This window comes from Acinonyx jubatus, chromosome D3 (genome assembly GCF_027475565.1).
Source record: "Acinonyx jubatus isolate Ajub_Pintada_27869175 chromosome D3, VMU_Ajub_asm_v1.0, whole genome shotgun sequence".
Taxonomy (NCBI): domain Eukaryota; kingdom Metazoa; phylum Chordata; class Mammalia; order Carnivora; family Felidae; genus Acinonyx; species Acinonyx jubatus.
This window is the reverse complement of record NC_069392.1, coordinates 7,128,825-7,147,527: the sequence shown is the minus strand read 5'-3', so window position 1 is coordinate 7,147,527 and position 18,703 is coordinate 7,128,825. Positions and strand designations below refer to the sequence as shown.

At 41.0% G+C, this 18,703-nt stretch overlaps 1 protein-coding gene across 10 annotated transcripts in view; it reads right to left on the bottom strand.

Annotated features, from left to right (window-relative positions):
- Positions 1–18,703, bottom strand: part of CLIP1 (CAP-Gly domain containing linker protein 1) — a 124,813-nt gene that overhangs the window by 42,249 nt on the left and 63,861 nt on the right. For 8 of the 10 annotated variants that reach the window (XR_008291902.1, XM_053206649.1, XM_053206648.1 and 5 more), the window contains 7 exons: positions 18,450–18,553; positions 15,868–15,928; positions 6,455–7,399; positions 4,549–4,665; positions 2,149–2,206; positions 1,317–1,400; positions 206–362 (listed from right to left, as the gene is read on the bottom strand). Coding sequence is in view for 9 of the 10 variants with exons in the window: in XM_053206649.1 (XP_053062624.1) it covers positions 206–362; positions 1,317–1,400; positions 2,149–2,206; positions 4,549–4,665; positions 6,455–7,399; positions 15,868–15,928; positions 18,450–18,553 (1,526 nt within the window). In the remaining variant the exon portion in view is untranslated. Of the gene's footprint in view, positions 1–205; positions 363–1,316; positions 1,401–2,148; positions 2,207–4,548; positions 4,666–6,454; positions 7,400–11,163; positions 11,269–14,556; positions 14,590–15,867; positions 15,929–18,449; positions 18,554–18,703 lie in introns of all 10 variants that reach the window. The other 2 variants (XM_053206653.1, XM_053206654.1) reach the window with 2 other exon arrangements.

Here is an 18,703-nt window from a genome sequence, read left to right as displayed (position 1 = left end):
CTTTGCAAGTCATTAAAAAGTCCACAATACTGTATTCCTTAGAAGGTCCAGTAGTTGACTGAAGGGTACACCAGGGTAATGACAGGAAGGAAGAGAGACAAGAAACTTTAAAACAGAACCACCCTGAATTCTGGCTCCGCTCCCTCCGAGACCTTACTTCAGAGGCCAACCTAAATTGGGCGCCCCTATAACCATTCGTACATACCTTTCTTTCAAACGTAGCTCATCGTTCATTTTTGTCAGCTGAGAAGAATTATCTCCAGACATTTTCATAATTTCTGCAATGTCGTTTTCCAACTTTTCCTTTGCCTTTATCAACTGCTCTTCTCTGTCATCTCTCTCTCTGAATTTTGCCTCCATATCTGAATATACATAGGAAAAACAAATTGCACCACAGCGTTACAGGCAACAAAAATTTACTGACTACATCCTGTATTCCGAGGCTTGTTCTGGGAATATTTGCATACAGCAATCCCTGCCCTCATGAAAATTATATTCTAGCCAAGAAAACGGACAATAAACAAGATCAAGAAAGAAAATAAATAGTATAAAAATAGGGTTAATTGCCAAGAGGGAAAAAAATGTAAGTAGAGAAAGGAACCACGAAGGAGTCGGGAAGGTTAAAATCTCAGGCAGGGCCTCTCTGAATGGTAACATTTAAGTAAAGACCTGAAGGAGCTGAGGGACACCAAGTGCAAAGGCCCTGAGGCACAAAAATGCTTGCCATGCAGAGGACAATATGGCTGAAGTAGAATCAACAAGGGGAAGGGTACTACGGGCCTTTTGATGTAATCGGAGAGACTACAGATTACGGGATGTAATCAGAGAGATTACAGATTACGGGATGTAATCAGAGAGGTAACAGGGCCTGGCATTGGTAAGGACTGCAGTTTTTACTCTGCATGTGAGGGGAGCTACCGAGTGATCTCAAGCAGAAAAGTGACACGACCTGACTTGATGGTGGAAGGACCGCTCTGGTTGGGGTGCTACAAATGGACCAAAGTGGGCAGGGCAGAAGCAGGCTGAGCAGGCAGTGAGCTGTTAGAGCAGCTAAAGTGAAAAATGATGGGTGGCTTGAGTCAAGGACAGCGGTAGGAACGGTGACACGTGGTGGATTCTGACTTATTTGAAAACAGGGCAGAGAGCATGTGCGGAATTTATAGACCTCAAACAAGTATTCAAGTATTTGATCTCATTATATCACACTATTGAGTGAAGAAGTTACCCCTGAGTAAATGTTATTGTAATGTACTATGGTTACCACAAATCCTAGGAAACCTACTATATCCAGTGCTTAGTAACCAGAGCTATCTTACCTGTTAAATTTTCTCTCAACTTCTCCAATTCGGTAGACAGCGCATTAAACTGTTCCTCTTTTTGACGTAACTGATTTACTGTTTCTATGGAGGATAAAGTTAAAAGTTTAATATATTTCATACTTAAGAAGCCATCTAGAGGCTGGCTGTCTTAAACCAAATCAAATAATATGCTTGGGATTTGAGAGGACAGAAATGCTAGAAAGTCCCACCACACATCAAACCGCTGCATAATGGACCTACAGGAGTAAGCACGCGTCTCTTTCTGCCTCCCCACATCTGTGGATTAAACAGACACCAGGCGGGGCACCTGGGTGGCTCAGTCGGTTAAGTGTCTGACTTCAGCTCAGGTCATGATCTCGTGGTTCATGAGTTCAAGCCCCGTGTCTGGCTCTGTGCTGAGAGCTCAGAGCCTGGAGCCTGCTTCGGATTCTGTGTCTCCCTCTCTGTCCCTACCCAACTCGTGCTCTCTCAAAAAATAAAAAAATAAAAAGATAAATAAATAAAAAAAAAAAGCAGACACCACGCATCCCTTTCTAGGCTTCTCTTTCCTACTTCCAGCTAAAACTCAATAGTTATCAATGCCTGAAGATTAAGATAATACTTTTCCCAAGTATGTTTAATTTTAATATACAATAAGCTTCAAGTCAAAAGAAGAAAGAATTAATGGGAGTTTGAGGCTTCAGGAAGCTAATGCAATCTGGCTGCAGGAGCTTCCAGAAGAGGGACATCAGACTACAGGAGCATCTATTCTGTGTATTCCAGACGCCATCTTCAGGGTGAGAATGTGACATTCTCTAAAGCCATCTATTCATACTTTAATAAGACATACCTTGCATGCTTCTCTGAACAGAGACCGCCTCCTCTGAAGCATCAGCAAACTTTTCTTTCTAAAAAAAAAAAAAAAAATTGGATATTCAGATGAGAAAGATTTCAAATTATAGAAATAGAAAGCTTCAGTCAGTGATAACTACAACACTATCTACTTTTTGTGACTGATTTTGTTTCATCAAAACGAGCTTACACTCAAAACGTGTAGACACCAAGTGCTACCATATGTATACTGTGCATGTACATACACAAGTGAATGAGGTTTCTATGTGTGTGCATACCTAGGTGTGCACATACATCTGTACAGATGTGTGAATGTGCACACGTAAGTACATGTGGTACATGTGAATGCTTTTTTCATGTTGCCATCCTCAATGAGCAGAACTTCTCTTCAGATATCTGGCTAAGACAGTGATCAGAATTCTGAAATGTTTTATATCTGAGAGTAATGAGAACCTAACATGTTGAAACCATATCAACTAATTCTGGGGGCACCTGGGTGGCTCAGTCGGTTAAGCATCTGACTTCAGCTCTGGTCAAATCTTGCAGTTCGTGAGTTTGAGCCCCGCGTTGGGCTCTGTGCTGAAAGCTCAGAACCTGGAGCCTGCTTTGGGTTCTGTCTCCCTCTCTCTCTGCCTCTCCCCTACTTACGATCAGCCTCTCTCTCTGTCTCAAAAATAAATAAAACATTAAACAACATTTTTTAACAAAATAAAATGTACTTAAAAAAAAAACTATTTCTAAAACCAAAAAGGGCCATTGCTCACCCACTCTTTTCTAAACATGACAATAGATAAAAACACTCTCCTGGTTTCCCTGAGATGAGTTTTGAGCTAGATACACCAACAACATTTCTAAATGAGTGTTTCTAACTATTTAGAATTATTTTAAAAACGGGTACATGAACCACACAAGTCCACCAAAGCCCACACATTGTCCACCTGTGTTATTCCCAAAGCCAGATTTAGATGGCAAGTTTTCTCTACAGGGTACCTAGAGGGATATGCTAACTTACAAAAAAAAGTAAAGCTTGGGGAAGAGGGCAGAGAAATGGTATGAAACTCAAAACACATTTTCTTAAAGGATACCATATTAGAAAACTGTCATTCCCAGGCCAACTTATTCTCAAAAAGGTAGCTAAAATACTGTACATCAAAACTGTCCAACAGAACTATCCTCCATGATGGAAATATTCTATACTGCACTGTTCAATATGGTAGCCACTAGCCACATGTGGGTATTAAGCACTTCCTATGTGGCTGGTACAAGCGAAGAACTTAATTTTAATTCATTTAAATAGCCGTATGTGAACAGTAGCTACCAAAATGAACAGTGCAGCTATATATTTAACATTTGAAGAAGTAGTTTGTAATATTGGCATTGAAAAAAAAAAAAAAAAGCAAATACTCATTCACCCCTGATTAGCAAAGAAGTGTAGGAAGTGGGGAAGAGGATGGTATATGGAAGATCTAAGACAACTGTCCCCTCCTGACTCATGTGTCTCTTACCCAGTTTCTCCATAACCTTCAACTCTCCATGATGTGTGCTTATGGTCGCTGGCCCTGACTAAATTCAGGGTTGTTGGTTTTTTTTTTATGTTTGTTTATTTATTTATTTAGAGAGAGAGAGACAGAGTGAGAGCAGGGGAGGGGCAGAGAGAGAGGGAGACAGAGAATCCAAGCAGAATCCACACTGTCAGTGCAGGGCCCGATGCAGGGCCCGAAATCACGAACTGCAAGATCATGACCCGAGCCAAAATCAAAAGTCTGATGCCCAAGCAACTGAGCCACCCAGGTGCCTTGTAAGTTCAGTTTCTGATGCAGGAAGTAAGGAGAACAGTTGAGAAAGGTAAGAAAAAGTTAAGAAAAAAAATGTCTCACAACTTGGGATTAAGGCAAGAGGATATATGTGAAAAGAAATGTAATTTCCTGGGGTGGAATGAACAGAGTTGTAAGAGATGATTCTTTGAATTCATAGACTTAGACAGCACCCTGCCTTGCTAACAGAGGATGCCAATGGTCTGGGACAGCTCTCTGCAAAGTACGAGAAAGCAGTCAAGACCTCATTATAAATGAAAGTTAACGTGTTGGGTGTGTAACTTGAAAGGTCCCTGTGTTTAGCAAAACTAAGCAGTCAATAATATGCCAAAGCGACCCATTTATCAGAAGCAAAGGCTAGATTTTAAAAAGGAAAAAGTAATACCTACCTTTATTGCGAGTGTCGATTCGATCCCATTCCCTTCAACGTCATCAGCCAATAACTAATACACTCAATTTCAATTAATACTTTGAAAGAGGAAGGAAACAGGTACAATACTTCCTTACAGAGATTTTTGTTTTTAAAACAGGAACCATTCAAATGGCCAGAAACCCTGAAAGTCAGATTCCCAACAGGTACTTACCAAAATCTGAAGTTCTTTCTCCAAAGCCTCTTTCACTTGACTGACTTCACTCAAGTTTTTCTGAAGGTTATTTAGTGTTAGCTCTTTCCCCTGAAGCTCCCTGGAAATGTTACTAGCCTACCGTACACAGTGACGTGGCACAGGAGTAAACGAACAGAAGGAAACAAAAAAGAATGAATGAGAAAGAAAAAATAAAAGAAACCTAAAAAAACATACGAGAAACAAACACAACCAAACAAAACCGAAAGGAATAAAGGCATGGGTAAAAAAATTACTGCTTTTCTTTTTTTGTGGTTGTTAACTCTAAGAAGCCAATGACTTTTCACACAATCCGTTTCTAGGTAGCACAATCTAATGGCTATTTAAAACAGTCAAAACAAAGTATTTTTCTATACCAAAATTTGGAGTATCAGCATGATCTAAAGCAGAAAGCGCAGACACTTACTTTCTAAGTGGGTAAGTTAAGCAATTTCATTTTCTGGACTTTAAAATCCATAAAGTAGGAATAACGGATACATGTGACCTATGTTATTTTCTATCTTTGTATATGCTTAAAGTATTTCAACACTTAAAAAAATAAAGAATTTTAAAATCCACTGGACAACAGTCATCAGAAATTGGTTTTCATTAAATTTGGATGTAAAAAAAGTTGACCAACCCTTAGTTAGCTTCATACTGCTCTACTAATTCATTTTTGTGTTTTGATTGGTATTTTGGATCCAAGTGAGGAGATTTGAGAAAAACTTCCTGTAATTAGCTTGTTATCTTCAACTAACGTTAGTTACTTAGTGACTTTTCCTTCTGTCTTCACATCTCCCCGTTTAACTTTACAACCCTTTGCTAACAAAGCAGTTTCTCCTGCAAAAAGCTCTTAACATTCCTCATCAGTACCAGTACTCCCGCTAGTGGCAAGAGGGCTGGGAAAGCATCCATCCCTCAAACGGTTCTTAAAAATGAAGGGAATATTTGAAAAGGCTAATTAGAAAGGAATGTAGCTGACAAACGTTCCATATAATTTCCTGCACCTTGACCAAAAGCATACTTGTCAGATCTTTCCTCAAAACGGTAGGGAACAGGGGCACCTGGGCGGCTCGGTTAGGCCTGCAACTATTGGTTTTGGCGGCTCAGGTCATGATCTCATGGTTCGTAGGTTTGAGCCCCACATTGGGCTTTGCACTGACAGTGGGAGCCTACTTGGAATTTTCTGTCTCCTCTCTCTGCCCCTCCCCCACTCATTCTGTCTCCCTCTCAAAATAAATAAACTTCTAAAAATTAAAAAAAAAAAAAAAAAGGTGGGGAATAGAACATGATCTCACTGTGGTATAGGAAAAGCTCCAAGGAGAAAGAAGTAGCGATACCCAGGGATCCAGGCTCTTAACCTTATTTTGCTGTGAGTATTACTTATCATAGAGTGTTAATTTCCATTAGTCAAACTCAAGCCTGAAGGTCCACAGTCTGTTTTTATATATTACCTTATGGACAAGACAATTACGTAAATGGCAAGGGAGGAGGTAATCTTTTAAATTTCTTTCCTCTCCATTTATTTATCTTAACACCATCACCTTAGGGAATTCTCTGTTTTAAAAAGATGACAGACCAGAACCAAGCTTCAACAGGAAAGCGTACAGCCTGGCCCAGAGACAAAGTCTAAAGTTTCCAGATAACAGGAAACCAAAATAAACTCACATAGTTGAGCCAGTGTTTTCTCTAATCTCCTCAGAAGAAACCACACTCAAGATACTCAGAGGATGCTACACGCAGCTGGGAAATTTGCCGGCACAAAGCAATGTGCTATATAATAGAATCGGGAATTTGGAAGGTGAACGAGCTCCACTCAAAAGTAACACACAATGCAAAGCGGGACGGACAGATGGAAACTTAAAGGATGGAGGATGCCAATACGAACCTTGCCACTTTCAGTATTCTTTTCAATCTCTAAATTTGTAATCTGTTTCTCAGCTGCCTCAAGCTGCTGTCTAAGTTTCTCGATTTCCGATTTACCTTCGGAACTGGCTTTCCGAAGCGCATCAAGATCCGAGAGCTTTTCTTCGGCAGCCTTGAGCTGTGATGTAAAATTACCAATAACCTTGGTTTGTTCACTGCATTTGGCTTGTAGGACCTCTAGCTCCTTTACCTTTATTTCAGCTTCCTGCAATTTGTTGAAGGTGTCCTCCATTTCTACTAGATGCTGGTCTTCTGCTTCGTCCAGTTTCGCCTTGATGGCTTCTAGGCTGCTCTCCTTCTCTTTAATGACCGCCATCAGCTTAGCCCTTAGGGCTTCTATCTCTTTGGCGTGAGCAGACCTTTCAGAGTCTTGTTTATTCTGCAGATTTTCTATTTCGTGCTGGTAATCTAGTCGCATCTTCTCCACCTGTGTTTTTAACTCCGCAAACTCTGCTGTCTCCGTTCCGACCCCTTTGCTGAAGGACACCTTTAGCTCCTCCATCGCCTGCTGGTGCGACGCGATGGCCGTCTCCAGCTTGGACTTCCACAGGACTATCACGTCGGAATTCTCCTTGTTGGCATGATCGAGCTTACTTTTCAGGGACTCGTTCTCCTTGGAAAGCTTCTCTGTGGCAGCCTGAAGAGCCTTCATCTCCTTCTGATGTGTCTCTTCACGGGCTCCAAAATGCTCCTTCAGGGAAGTGATTTCTCTCTGGTGGTCAGCATGGGCAGCTTCTGATTTTTCTTGCAAAGAGCTTATCTCTTGCAAAAGGGAGAGCGACATGTCAACGTCCCCAGTGGGCTTCTGGGACTCCAGTCTTCTCCGCAGCTCAGCCACCTCCTGCACTTTCAGTGCTAGCTCTTTTTCTAGCTCCATTATACGGGACTTTTCTGACACTGTAGCCACCTAGTAACCGCAGCCCAAAGAGAAACAAAGCATGTCAATAACCCATCACTGGTAATTTCCTTTAACCTTGAAGATCTTTAATAACTCCCCACCTCAGGCAGCGGTGAGCTACAGCAAGCCCTCGTGCTCACCCACCTCTAGCTGCCATCACAGAGGAAGCCCAGTTCTGAGAGCTCCAAAGTAAGTCATCATCTTGGGCAAACTTCCACCATCTTGAGATGCTCAAGCAACTGAAAACTGATATGGAATTTAACTTGCTCCAAGCGATTTCTTTTTCCTCTAAAGAAACTTTAGAGAAGTGCCCATCATCTGACAGGTAAGTTGAGGGAAACAGTAGCTTTCCAATTTCTCGTTTTATCTGCCTGCTGGAAGAAAGAATCCTCCTCATTTTACCTGTTTTTTCCCTACTCTGCTTCACCCAGGATGTGTAAATGCTCATCTACCTGATGCAGCTGATTTTAAAGCTCTGTGCTGTCCGGTATAGTAGCACACGGGGCTACTGAGTACTTGAAATGTGACAGGTGCTGGCAGTGTGAAATACACAGATTTTGAAGACTCAGGGGGAAAAAAAGAACAGAAAACACCTTGTTAATAATTTTTAGACTGATTACATAATGAGATGATATTACTTTGGATATACCAGTTTAAATAAAATATATTACTCATTTTCTTTTTCTTTTTATCTACTAAAAAAGTATGTTCGTGTGGGAAGCACAGAATTTTCAATTACATATATATGGTTAGTATTATACTTCTGTCGGCTATGATTGGTATAAAAATGTGTGAAATTACCTATCAAATGTTTCAATTAATACCACATCAACTTTAGAATAAAAGCTTCACCTGGATAATGAAGAAATAATTCATTAACCTGTTTTTTAGGAAGACAAAATGAGAACTACTACTTACCTGCAATTATACACAAGAATCTTTAGAGATTACACTTTTTAGATTTTATAATTCTATTGGCATTTTAATGTACATATCTTGTTCCCCTAACCCAGTGGTTCTTAGATTTTAGTATGCAAATCAATCTCCTGGGATATATGTCTAAAAGGCATATATATGTACGTCCCAGTACTTTCCCATGTTTTGATTCTATTTGAGCTCTGGGATAGCACCCAAGAATCTGTTTTTAAACAAACTCCCCAGGACTATGAAAAACACTTTCTTAAACTGTGTCCTTTTACTCTTAGGAAATTAATTCTCTCTGATACCTGTTAGCCAGTCAGAGTAACACACAAAATATGTGGGAAATGATACCTTTGGGCAGAAAAATGAATTATTGGACTAACCTGGGAAAAAGAAGGGAACATGAATGATTTAAAAACCAATTTTAAGGATTAAAACTCCTCCAGGTTGAAGGCTCTTCTCCCTCACTGCCTTCTAGTGGGACAGAAAGTCACCGTTGTTTCCTTCACTTTCTCCGCACACCTACAGGCTGTGATATGGAGAGACACTAAGACGTCCACCAAGACTAGGAAAAGAAGACAACTGGGTCTCCAAAAAAACTGCATAAGGAAGTTCGTAACTATTCCAAAGCTGATTGTAAGTGTTATGCTTCAGGGTTATAGATGCTCCAGCTTCAAGAGGTTAATTTATTTATATACTTTTTTCTGGGGCAGGGTGCCCGAGAGTTTGTTGCCACAAAATAAGGTACAAAACATTGATAAACCCCAGTGCTTCAAGGTCAGGAACATAAATTAAATCCAATAGGATAAGAATCTGTAATTAGTCACTATAAAGCAAACTGAGGAAATATCAAGTAAAAAAATAAGTCAAAATAATAGTGTGATTATCTTGTAGCATTTTCACAGCACTTCTGTTTTTCATTTTATTTCCCCAAGTCTGCCCTCGGGCGAAACCACGTGTCTGCCTCTTCCACCAGGGTCAGGCCATAAAAGTCAGGTATCGTTTCCTAGTCTTGCTTCTGTCTCCAGAAGCTTGCTTATAAACTGGCCTTACTGGCTTTTAGGAATTCTAAAGCACTTCCTAAAAGGAAGGTAGGTGATAAGAAATTCAAGAGGCTCACTGGTTGGCTTCACACTTGGCCAAGCAAGAGTGAGGATCAATAGAAGACATGACTTGTTACAGAAAGAAAATAGGTTAAACCTGAGATAATTGGATAAACCATGCCGTAATGGATACCTTCTTATCGACAGCAAAAACAAAAACAAAACAAAAATCCACCCAAGTTGTTTACTAACTTATCTACATGGGAAGAATTCATGGGCTAAAAAAAAATATATATATATATATGTCTATATATGATATATATAGATATATATATACACACACACATACACATACATACATATGTATATACATGTGCATATACATATATATCCTTCCTTCAACAGCCATTCTCACTAAAGGAGCCCAATGTTATCATCAGTCCCTTGTATTTCCCAGATCAAATCTTTGGCTCTCAGGTAACAAAGAAACAGCACCAAACTACCAGGACTTTCTTCTTACCAAATACACAGGCAGTACCTTTACTCTTGAGGCCAACTGAGAACATTTTCTTTCTTAAGAAACAAAAACTTATGATTTAGACAAGAAAAATCATTCAATTATCTAGATTTTCAGATCAATGATTTCTCAGCAAAGGAAATTTCCTCAAGTGCTAATAATTCAAAAGAAAAAATCATGCCAAATTTGATCAGAGACAGTGATTTTTGAAATTTTAAAGTTAACAATCTGGACAATTTAGCCATTGACAGTCAAATTTGTGATTTAAAAGGGGTGTGTGTGTGTGTGTGTGTACACATGTCCTCTTATATGTAAAGGTATTGGATTATTTCTTAAATATTTCAGCACAAAACTGCCTCCATCCTATGGTGGTCAAGAGCACAGACTTTGGGGACCATTGCTCTAGATACAAATCCTGGCTCCACTATTACTGTTAGCTGTGTAACCTTGGGCAAATTATTTAATCTCTCCATCTCTCGGTATCCTCATCTGTAAAATGGTGACAATACTACCACTTCCCCTGGGATTGAGGTGAGACCAAGTAAGTGAATACTGGTGCAGTGTTCAGAATAGTGCCCAGCACCGAGTAAGCACTATATAAGTGCTTTAATACGTAAATAAATGAAAACATGACTAACGCATTGGCTCGGAGGGCCAAAGACAGTGAGCTGGGTTGTAGGAAGCCATGCTGGTCCCAGCACACTTTTCCCTCCTGCTTGCTGAGATTTTCACCTACTGGTGACAGAAAGGAGGGAAATACAAGACATACCAGCTATCAAGAAAAAAAGGCCAATGGGATCAAAGTCCTTAACTCTCATTCAAAAGAGCCAGCGTTTCAATTCCCCCAAAAGGCCAGGGAAGAAGGCAGGAAAAGAGAGGGAAAGTAAAACAACAATAGCAAAAAATTATTCAGAAAACCCTGTCACTGGGAATATGAGAACAAGAGGACAATTGACTGCTCGTGGCAAACTGGAGAAACGTATTTCAAGGTAGTAATACAAAAAGCCTCAAATGTGGTTGTGGACGTCCATGCAGTCTATACAGTTGTATTGTTTCTGATCTTGATTTTGGCTGAGTTAACCAAAGGTATGAGTCTTTACCTTTGACGTAGGATTCGACACGAAACACCTGTGTCTAACCATCAGCCTAAGCTCACAAACACCTGAACGGCACCAAGACCAAACTCAGGTGGAACCACTGGGTCAAGGCTTAGGCCAACTGCAAGGCACGTCCCCCGAGGCATCACCATTCACATATATGGATCTGCTTCATTAAACAGTGAAAACCATTACCCTAGTGTCTTCTAACTCCCTCTGCAGTTTGTCAGCTTTGGTCTTTTCAAAGAGCAGGCTCTGTTCAAGCTCCTTAATGCGGGCATGCTCCAGTTTGGTCTGCGTCTGTTAGTAAAAAGGAAGAGGAAGAGAACACAACAGTGCCACCATGACATGCCAGCACAAGAGGAGAGACAGCGGCATGCAGGCTGAGCCACCAGTACCTTCCGCCGAAGGATGAACAAAAAGGGGAATGGAGAAGGGCAGAGGATGGACTGAGATGGGGAGGCTGGGGGTGAGGATGAACGCTACGGACAAAAGGATGAGGTGGGCAGGGGACACAAGCTAGTCTACTGAGAAAGAAAACAAATGAAAACATATGAGGCAAGATGAAAAGTGTCAGATGCATGCAGCCAAATATAAGTTATATTGATAAGTGAAGTTTATCAGCACAAATTAGAATAGTTAATATTCCTCTAAACTATCGTTTTCCCTCCTCCCCACAACAGCTATTTGACATCAATGTGTATGTAACTGACTCGGTGACTTTGAAAAGTGAATTGACCCTCAAAATGATCACTTGTTAATCCCCTAAATATGCAAAACATGTCATAAATCTTATAAGAGTTCAGTAAGTCCCTAGAGCAGATCCTAGCACTCTGGCATGGAATTTGATGTGAACAAGTGTGGAGAGTTAAACCTAATGAAGGGAATCTAGAAACCAGAGCTGAGAAAATCACACCAGTGGCCTTTGTGGAGTTGACCGAAACGGGACTGACGTTTTTAGCAACATTTCCTAATTCCCTAGTTTCCTTCCAACAGTGGGTTTTCCAAAAACTGGGGCGCCTGGGTGGCTCAGTCGGTTGCACATCCGACTTCAGCTCAGGTCACGATCTCACGGTCCGTGAGTTCGAGCCCCGCGTCGGGCTCTGGGCTGATGGCTCAGAGTCTGGAGCCTGCTTCCGATTCTGTGTCTCCCTCTCTCTCTCTGCCCCTCCCCCGTTCATGCTCTGTCTCTGTCTCAAAAATGAATAAACGTTAAAAAAAAAAAAAAAATCAAAAACTATTTTGTCACCAGGGAAAAAACGAGGAGATCATATTTACGAGGGGAAAGTTCAGTAATAATTATGCTACATCCCTGAGACTCAGATCAGGAGAGAAGTTTAGAGCTGATAAAGGGCTCATTTTCTTGATCCTAGGATGAAGTAGTTACCAGCTCAGAAGTGAGAAACGGTGGTTCAGCACAAAGGTATTCATTTGAGCTCCATGCAAAAGGAGCTGGTCAGATCCTAATGTGTTTCGAAACTCCAGAGACTCCCCATCATCACTTACTTAGACATTACCTGATGGAGAACCCAGAAAGCAATCTCTTTCTAACAGCAGAGACTTAATCAATTTGAAATAATCTAAGTATCAGTCTGAATGTACCTCTTTCCCCACTCACCTGTCCACTCAACAGGTTACCAGCATAGTCAACTGATTGATAAAACCTACTGATAGAGCTGCTCCCAGCAGCTTCTAACTACTTATATTAATTGTAGTATTTTGTGGTTCTAACTGGTCAGATCTATGTCTGGACAATTACAGGCAATGAGAAAATGACAACACACTCTAAATAAAGTAACAGAAAGTAACGCAGAGCTTAAGTAGAAGGTAGGATATTTTACGTTGAAAACATCCTTACTAACTCCAGTGGTTCTCTAGGGATTTCAACACATTCCAAAGGTCACGTTGCTTGTGAACCATGTATAAACCATCATGGAATATTCAAAAGGTGAACAAAAAAAACCTTTTTTAATTTCTCCATCTGCTTCAGCTCTTTACACTCAACAAAAATAATGGAAAAAAAAAATTCAAAACCTAACTGTCTGGATAGTCCCCTTGGTCCACATGTGCCTCAGACAGAAGTTGTTCAATTTACCTGCTTTTACAAGAAAAAACAAATCTAATCCAGATCTATGTAATTGGGGTCACAGCCTCAAGAACTGAACAGTAAAACTAACAGTAAAAAGCAAAAGGCAACAGAACCTTTCTTCACCTCTTGACTCCAAGTTCAGTGTCCTCTGGGTGAAAGGTCACTACTTCCAGATAAAAAAGCAAGCATCTACTGCAGCGTGACCTCCTTCCCACTCTGAGATCTTCCAGATGACTGCTGTACCTCCTTGCTGGCCAGTATGCACACAAACCAGCTGGACTCTCTACAGCTGTGTGTGAGCAATCAGCAGCAGGGGAACGAGAGATCCACGTCCGTGCCACGGTGTGCGGTAAAAACGTTACACTGGACAGGACAGCCCTCCTTTTAAAAGTATTCCTTTCTCCCAGGAAGACAGAGCATCCCAAGAGGAAAGTCCTGGGACGGGGACTGAGAGGGAAAGCAAAGGCTCTGCGAGAAGCACACAAGAAAGGCAGGAGGGAGGTCCCATGCAGACTGACACCGGATGCAGCGGGAGCCTGTTTTGGGAGGACAGAAGAGACCCAGATCACTGAAGTAGCTTCACAAAAAGGAAACCTTCAGAACGCAGGCTTTTTTACAAGCTCGGTCTTGAATTGTCTATTTCAGCTGCCAGGTGGTGGTAGGAAGAAAAAGCTTCGGTTTGATTTTATTCCCTTATGGTGGTAAAACAAAGCCAAAAGCGTTTAGGTTCTTTCAACTGGCCTCCCAGCTGGCAGATGCACAGCTCACAGGGTACTTTCGAGGCCATTTAGGTGAGATCTGTGTTGGGTGTTTGATTTTAATCAGAGGGAGGAAGAAAAAAACACCTTCAAGCCCGGTAGCACAGCTACTAGAAAAATCTCATTTCAATAATAATAAATTTAAAGCACATAGCATCTTCACTGAAGAATGCTCCTCTCTAGTGTCACCAATTAGGGAAAATACTGCAGCAACAAGCAGACACTTGAATTTCTTGTCACCTGCACTGACAGGCATTGGCCGACAGTGGGAGCTCACAAAAAGGCAATCCATTCTGGCGCTCAGAATGCCCTTCTGCTCTCATTGGAATAAAATCAGACCACTGGGGCAAACTTTCCAAAGAAATTTCTGTAATCCCTCCAGCTAATATGTTTTATGTTTCTGTTAGCTATCATCTTTTGGAATAATTCTATTAAAATTAGAAGACGTTATGAATTAAGAGAAGGCCAAGCACCCAGATAAAATCCTTTTTTTTTTGGCAAAATTTATCAACAAACACTTGCTTATACATTAAATACGTAGATTTATAGAGCTTAGTCATTACATACAATTTCTTCTGGATACAAACGTAATTGCTGTGAAAGCCACATGCACAGAAATATTAAGGTCAATGTTTCAGGTCAGATTACGCAGTTAGTATTTGAGTATATCAATAAGCATTTTAATCTGTCATCAATCTGTGTTAACAAGGGAAATCTCCACACAGTTAAGTGCCCTCTTACATTCTCAGGATCTTCAGAAATCTGGCTCTTTTGCTATCAGTAAAAAAATAAAAAAATTAAGCAACAACAAAAGGAGAGACTCCACTCAAGTTTCCATACGTGTTAGGGTTTCAATATAACTCTGATTAATTTCAAGTGAGTTTATCAGACAGACTATACTAACTCAGTGCTGATGGAAAGGTTTTAACTTGCACCTCCCCAACAAACCCTGGGCTGTATTCCCCATGAATAAGATGATGATATGAGACTTTGGGGTGTTTTTAAATGGATGGAAACAACACGAAAGTCAACTAAAGGAATGTGACTATATATGAAATGAGTAAAGAAGGTGACTATTGAATTATTAATAATCCATTAAATTCTGGGCCTACAACTCAGAAAATGTTTTCCTTGCTCTCTGTTGTCAACTGTAAAGACAACTGCCAAAGAAATCAGTTCTTATTTGGAAGGGCCCCTGAAACGTAAGCATGGTGTGGCCATCAACAGACTCTTAACTTGTAATGTATATTCTTAACAAAATGTAATGTATACCCTTAATAAAAATGTATATTCTGAGAACTGCACAGGCAAGTGCAATTTTTACTAAAATATTAATTCAATACCAGAAATCTGCAGAATTTGAACAATTTAATAATTTGTATCTGTCATATATCTAGCAGTGGTTTTTAAAGAGCATCAAAATCATTTAGTTCTGGCATCTAATTAAAAAAAACTGATATGAATAATTGTTAAAAGACGAGAAACTTGATGCTAAAGGAAATCTCTGCGAATTAAAATATGCCATGGAAGTCAAAGAGGCTGAAATACAATTTGATCTTGTTTTATCCTCTTGTAATTACTTCACAAAAACAACTAAAACATGCATTTATTCCTTTTACAGGGTTATGAAAAAGTTATTCTGCCCAGTTGAAAAGCAAAGCTGAGATAAAGCAAAAAACTTTGTTTTGCTCTATTATGATGAGGTTAAACATGCTTTTTAAAATGCCATTTCTGACCATGAGAGGAATATCTAGAATCTCACTTGGACACACTGCCAGATTTATGACTTGATAAACTCCAATTCAAGATTTTGGATTTTGAAGCACGAGGAAAGAGTAGTAAAAATCTGACTGGGCCACTGGAGTTGGGACAGCACCGTCACAGGACAAGGACGGGTGCTGGCACCTGAGCCGTAAGCTAGGCCCATAGCCCAGCTGGCCAGAGACCCGGGCTCCTTCCCTTCCCTCTGCCGCCTGTTCTGGCAGGATCATCCCATCCGTACTCGTCAATACTGGTACCCAGAAGAGCTGTAGAGAGCTGGAGGGGTTTTACCTCAAGATCGCCTTTTGTGATGGATTCTTCCTCAACACGGAACTGAAGGTCCTCAACCTTCCTGTGGAACAAAATCAAAACAAAGCACTTCAGGTAACCAAGGAATATATTTGCCTTACCAAAACAAGAATCTATAATCAATACCCTAGTGAATGTAACAGATGATAGTGGAAGAAAAAATACATTTTTAGGCACCTAGTTTATAAATCTAACAGCTCTTTGCTATTTAGGAAACTTCAAAGTTTTAGCTAGATACTGATTCCAGGAGACATGAGTTAAGAGTTGAGAAAAATCCACTGGTTTTCTTCTGTCACAACCACCAGAATGAACCTAATCAAGACAAGATCAGCCTAAAGGGAAAAGGTCGGATTACCACAGGAATAGGTTTGAGATTCCAAGTCTGTAATTTCTACTTTACAGTAACAGAACACAGGGAAAAGTGGCATAGAAAACAAATCTGTCTTGGGGCTCCTGGGTCGTTAAGCACCTGACTTTGGCTTAGGTCATGATCTCACAGTCCGTGAGCCCTGCTTTGGGTGAGCATGAGCCCCAGCCCTCACTTTGGGCGAGCACCAGCCCCACTTTGGGTGAACGCGAGCCCCACTTTGGATAAAACACGAGTACCAAGCGAACCCCACTTCTCTCTCTCTCCCTAACCCTGTGGGATTCTATCTGCCCCTCGTTCACTTGCACCCTCTCTCTCTTTCAGAAAAAAAAAAGAAAACAAATCTCTCTTTATACCACCCTACATCTGATATTTTATGGTGAGGTTAGCAGGCTACCCACACAGAAAGCCCCAGGAAAATACCAGTACCTGTTCTAAGACTGGGAGAATGAGATTATCAACAATTTGAGTCACATCCCCCCTCCCCCCACCCATTTTAAAATCTCTAATTTGGGTGTGGGTCTCAACCAATGCTATCACCAAGTCAATAGGATACCCTGAAGATTGACAGGTAACATCCATATTACAAATCTTCACAAAAGTGAGTGTAAGGAAGAAAAGGGGACAAAGTTCATAACCTATGTGCAAAAACCAAAACTGTCAAACTCACTAGCCTTTCTGGCAAAATTAAGAATAAAAACATCAGGGCGCCTAGGTGGCTCAGTCAGTTAAGCATCCGACCCTTCATTTTGGCTCAGGTCACGATTTCATGGTTTGTGAGTTCAAGCCCCATGTCGGGTTCTGCGCTAACAGTACAGAGCCTGCTTAGGATGCCCTCTCTCTCTCTCTCTCTCTCTCTCTGCTCTGCCCCTGCTCACATATGCACTCTCCTTCTCAAATAAACATTAAAAAAAAATTTTTTTAAATAAAAATTCTACTCTTAAATCAGAAATATAATTGTAAATAATTTATACCCCTCAATCTCACTGGAAGTGTGGGAGGACATTTGTCCTGCCCAGCAGTCAGCAGAACAGGAGCTGCTTTAAGAACCAAAGCAAATGGTACTATCGCCTTGGTATTCAGAAGGGCCTAGAAAGGCCTATTACTATCTCTCATTTATTTGTAGCCATTTTTAGGATGTGAAGAAAATTTCCTACATATAGCACTTCTCCTTCTAATAAGAAGATAATTTCCTTGATAAAAGACTCTATTATACCTCCACTGTATCCCGTACCTCAGTGGTACCTCTCACGGTCCTAAACATACAGACCAGATGGCTACTGAATTAAGTTGCTACCATCAGAAATGACAAGATGGCGGCATCAAATGCAAGACAGGACAAACGTCCTGTTGTCCAGAAATGTTCCAATGGTTTCCATGCAGACACCTTGTTCAGAGACTGTGTTAGTTCACAGCCTCAAGAAGCCTCTGAGAACCAAACTTGCTCTGTCTCACACCATTTAGCACCTGGTTCCATCCTGACCTGGATAATCCTCTAATTGCTTCACATGAAAGTTATGTTTTCCTAACAAGGTACTGAGTTTCTCAAGGACAGGGCCCTCGTATCACTTACCAGACGGAAGAGTTTTATTTAGATACACAGGTGTTTCATAAATACTTGGTCACTTCGGGGACGCCTGGGTGGCTCAGTCGGTTGACAGTCTGACTTCAGCTCAGGTTATGATCTTGTTCGTGGGTTCAACACTCGCATTGCGCTCACCGTTGTCAGCGTGGAGCCCACTTCAGATCCTCTATCCCCACCTCTCTCTACGCCTCCCCCACTCATGCTCACTCACATGCTCTCTCTCTCTCTCTCAAAAATAAACAAACATTTAAAATACATACATACTAGGTAACATGGACCCAAAATGTCTTCTCACCAAAAACGGTTCCAGGTGGAAGCAGGGTTTGAATCGACTTCACGACACTAAGGCCAACCTCAAGAGGATGTTTGGCACACAGCAGGTGCTCCATAAGCAGCTGTTAAATTTAGCAGGCCATGTCTAGATAATTCCAAACTTCTCAAAAAAAAGTCAAATCAAAGCAAACCCTCCCGGCACAAGATGAAGAGTTGAATTTCTACCAAACACACAGTCACTCCTTTGGTTCTAGGGCTTGACACCTTAATAAGAATGTTTTCCTAAGGTCATTTAGAAGGAAAAGGCCACACTTGCACTAAGGAACAGTTTGAGGTCACCTTTTCTCCTCTTCAAGTTGGTTGAGAAGCTCCACCTTCTCCCTGTCAGCAGCCTCCACCATCGTTCGCAGCTGGTCCATCTTGGCCTCCAATTCCAGGACATGCTGAGAAAGACAAGGGTGTCAGTGAGTGGCCTCCCTCAGACCCAGACACAGGCCCAGGGATGCCTCCAAAGAGCTACAGCTAAGTGGTCCCATTGTGGGCGGGTATGACTCTAAAACCTTTTCACAGTGAAATGCTTTCTATAATCTTTA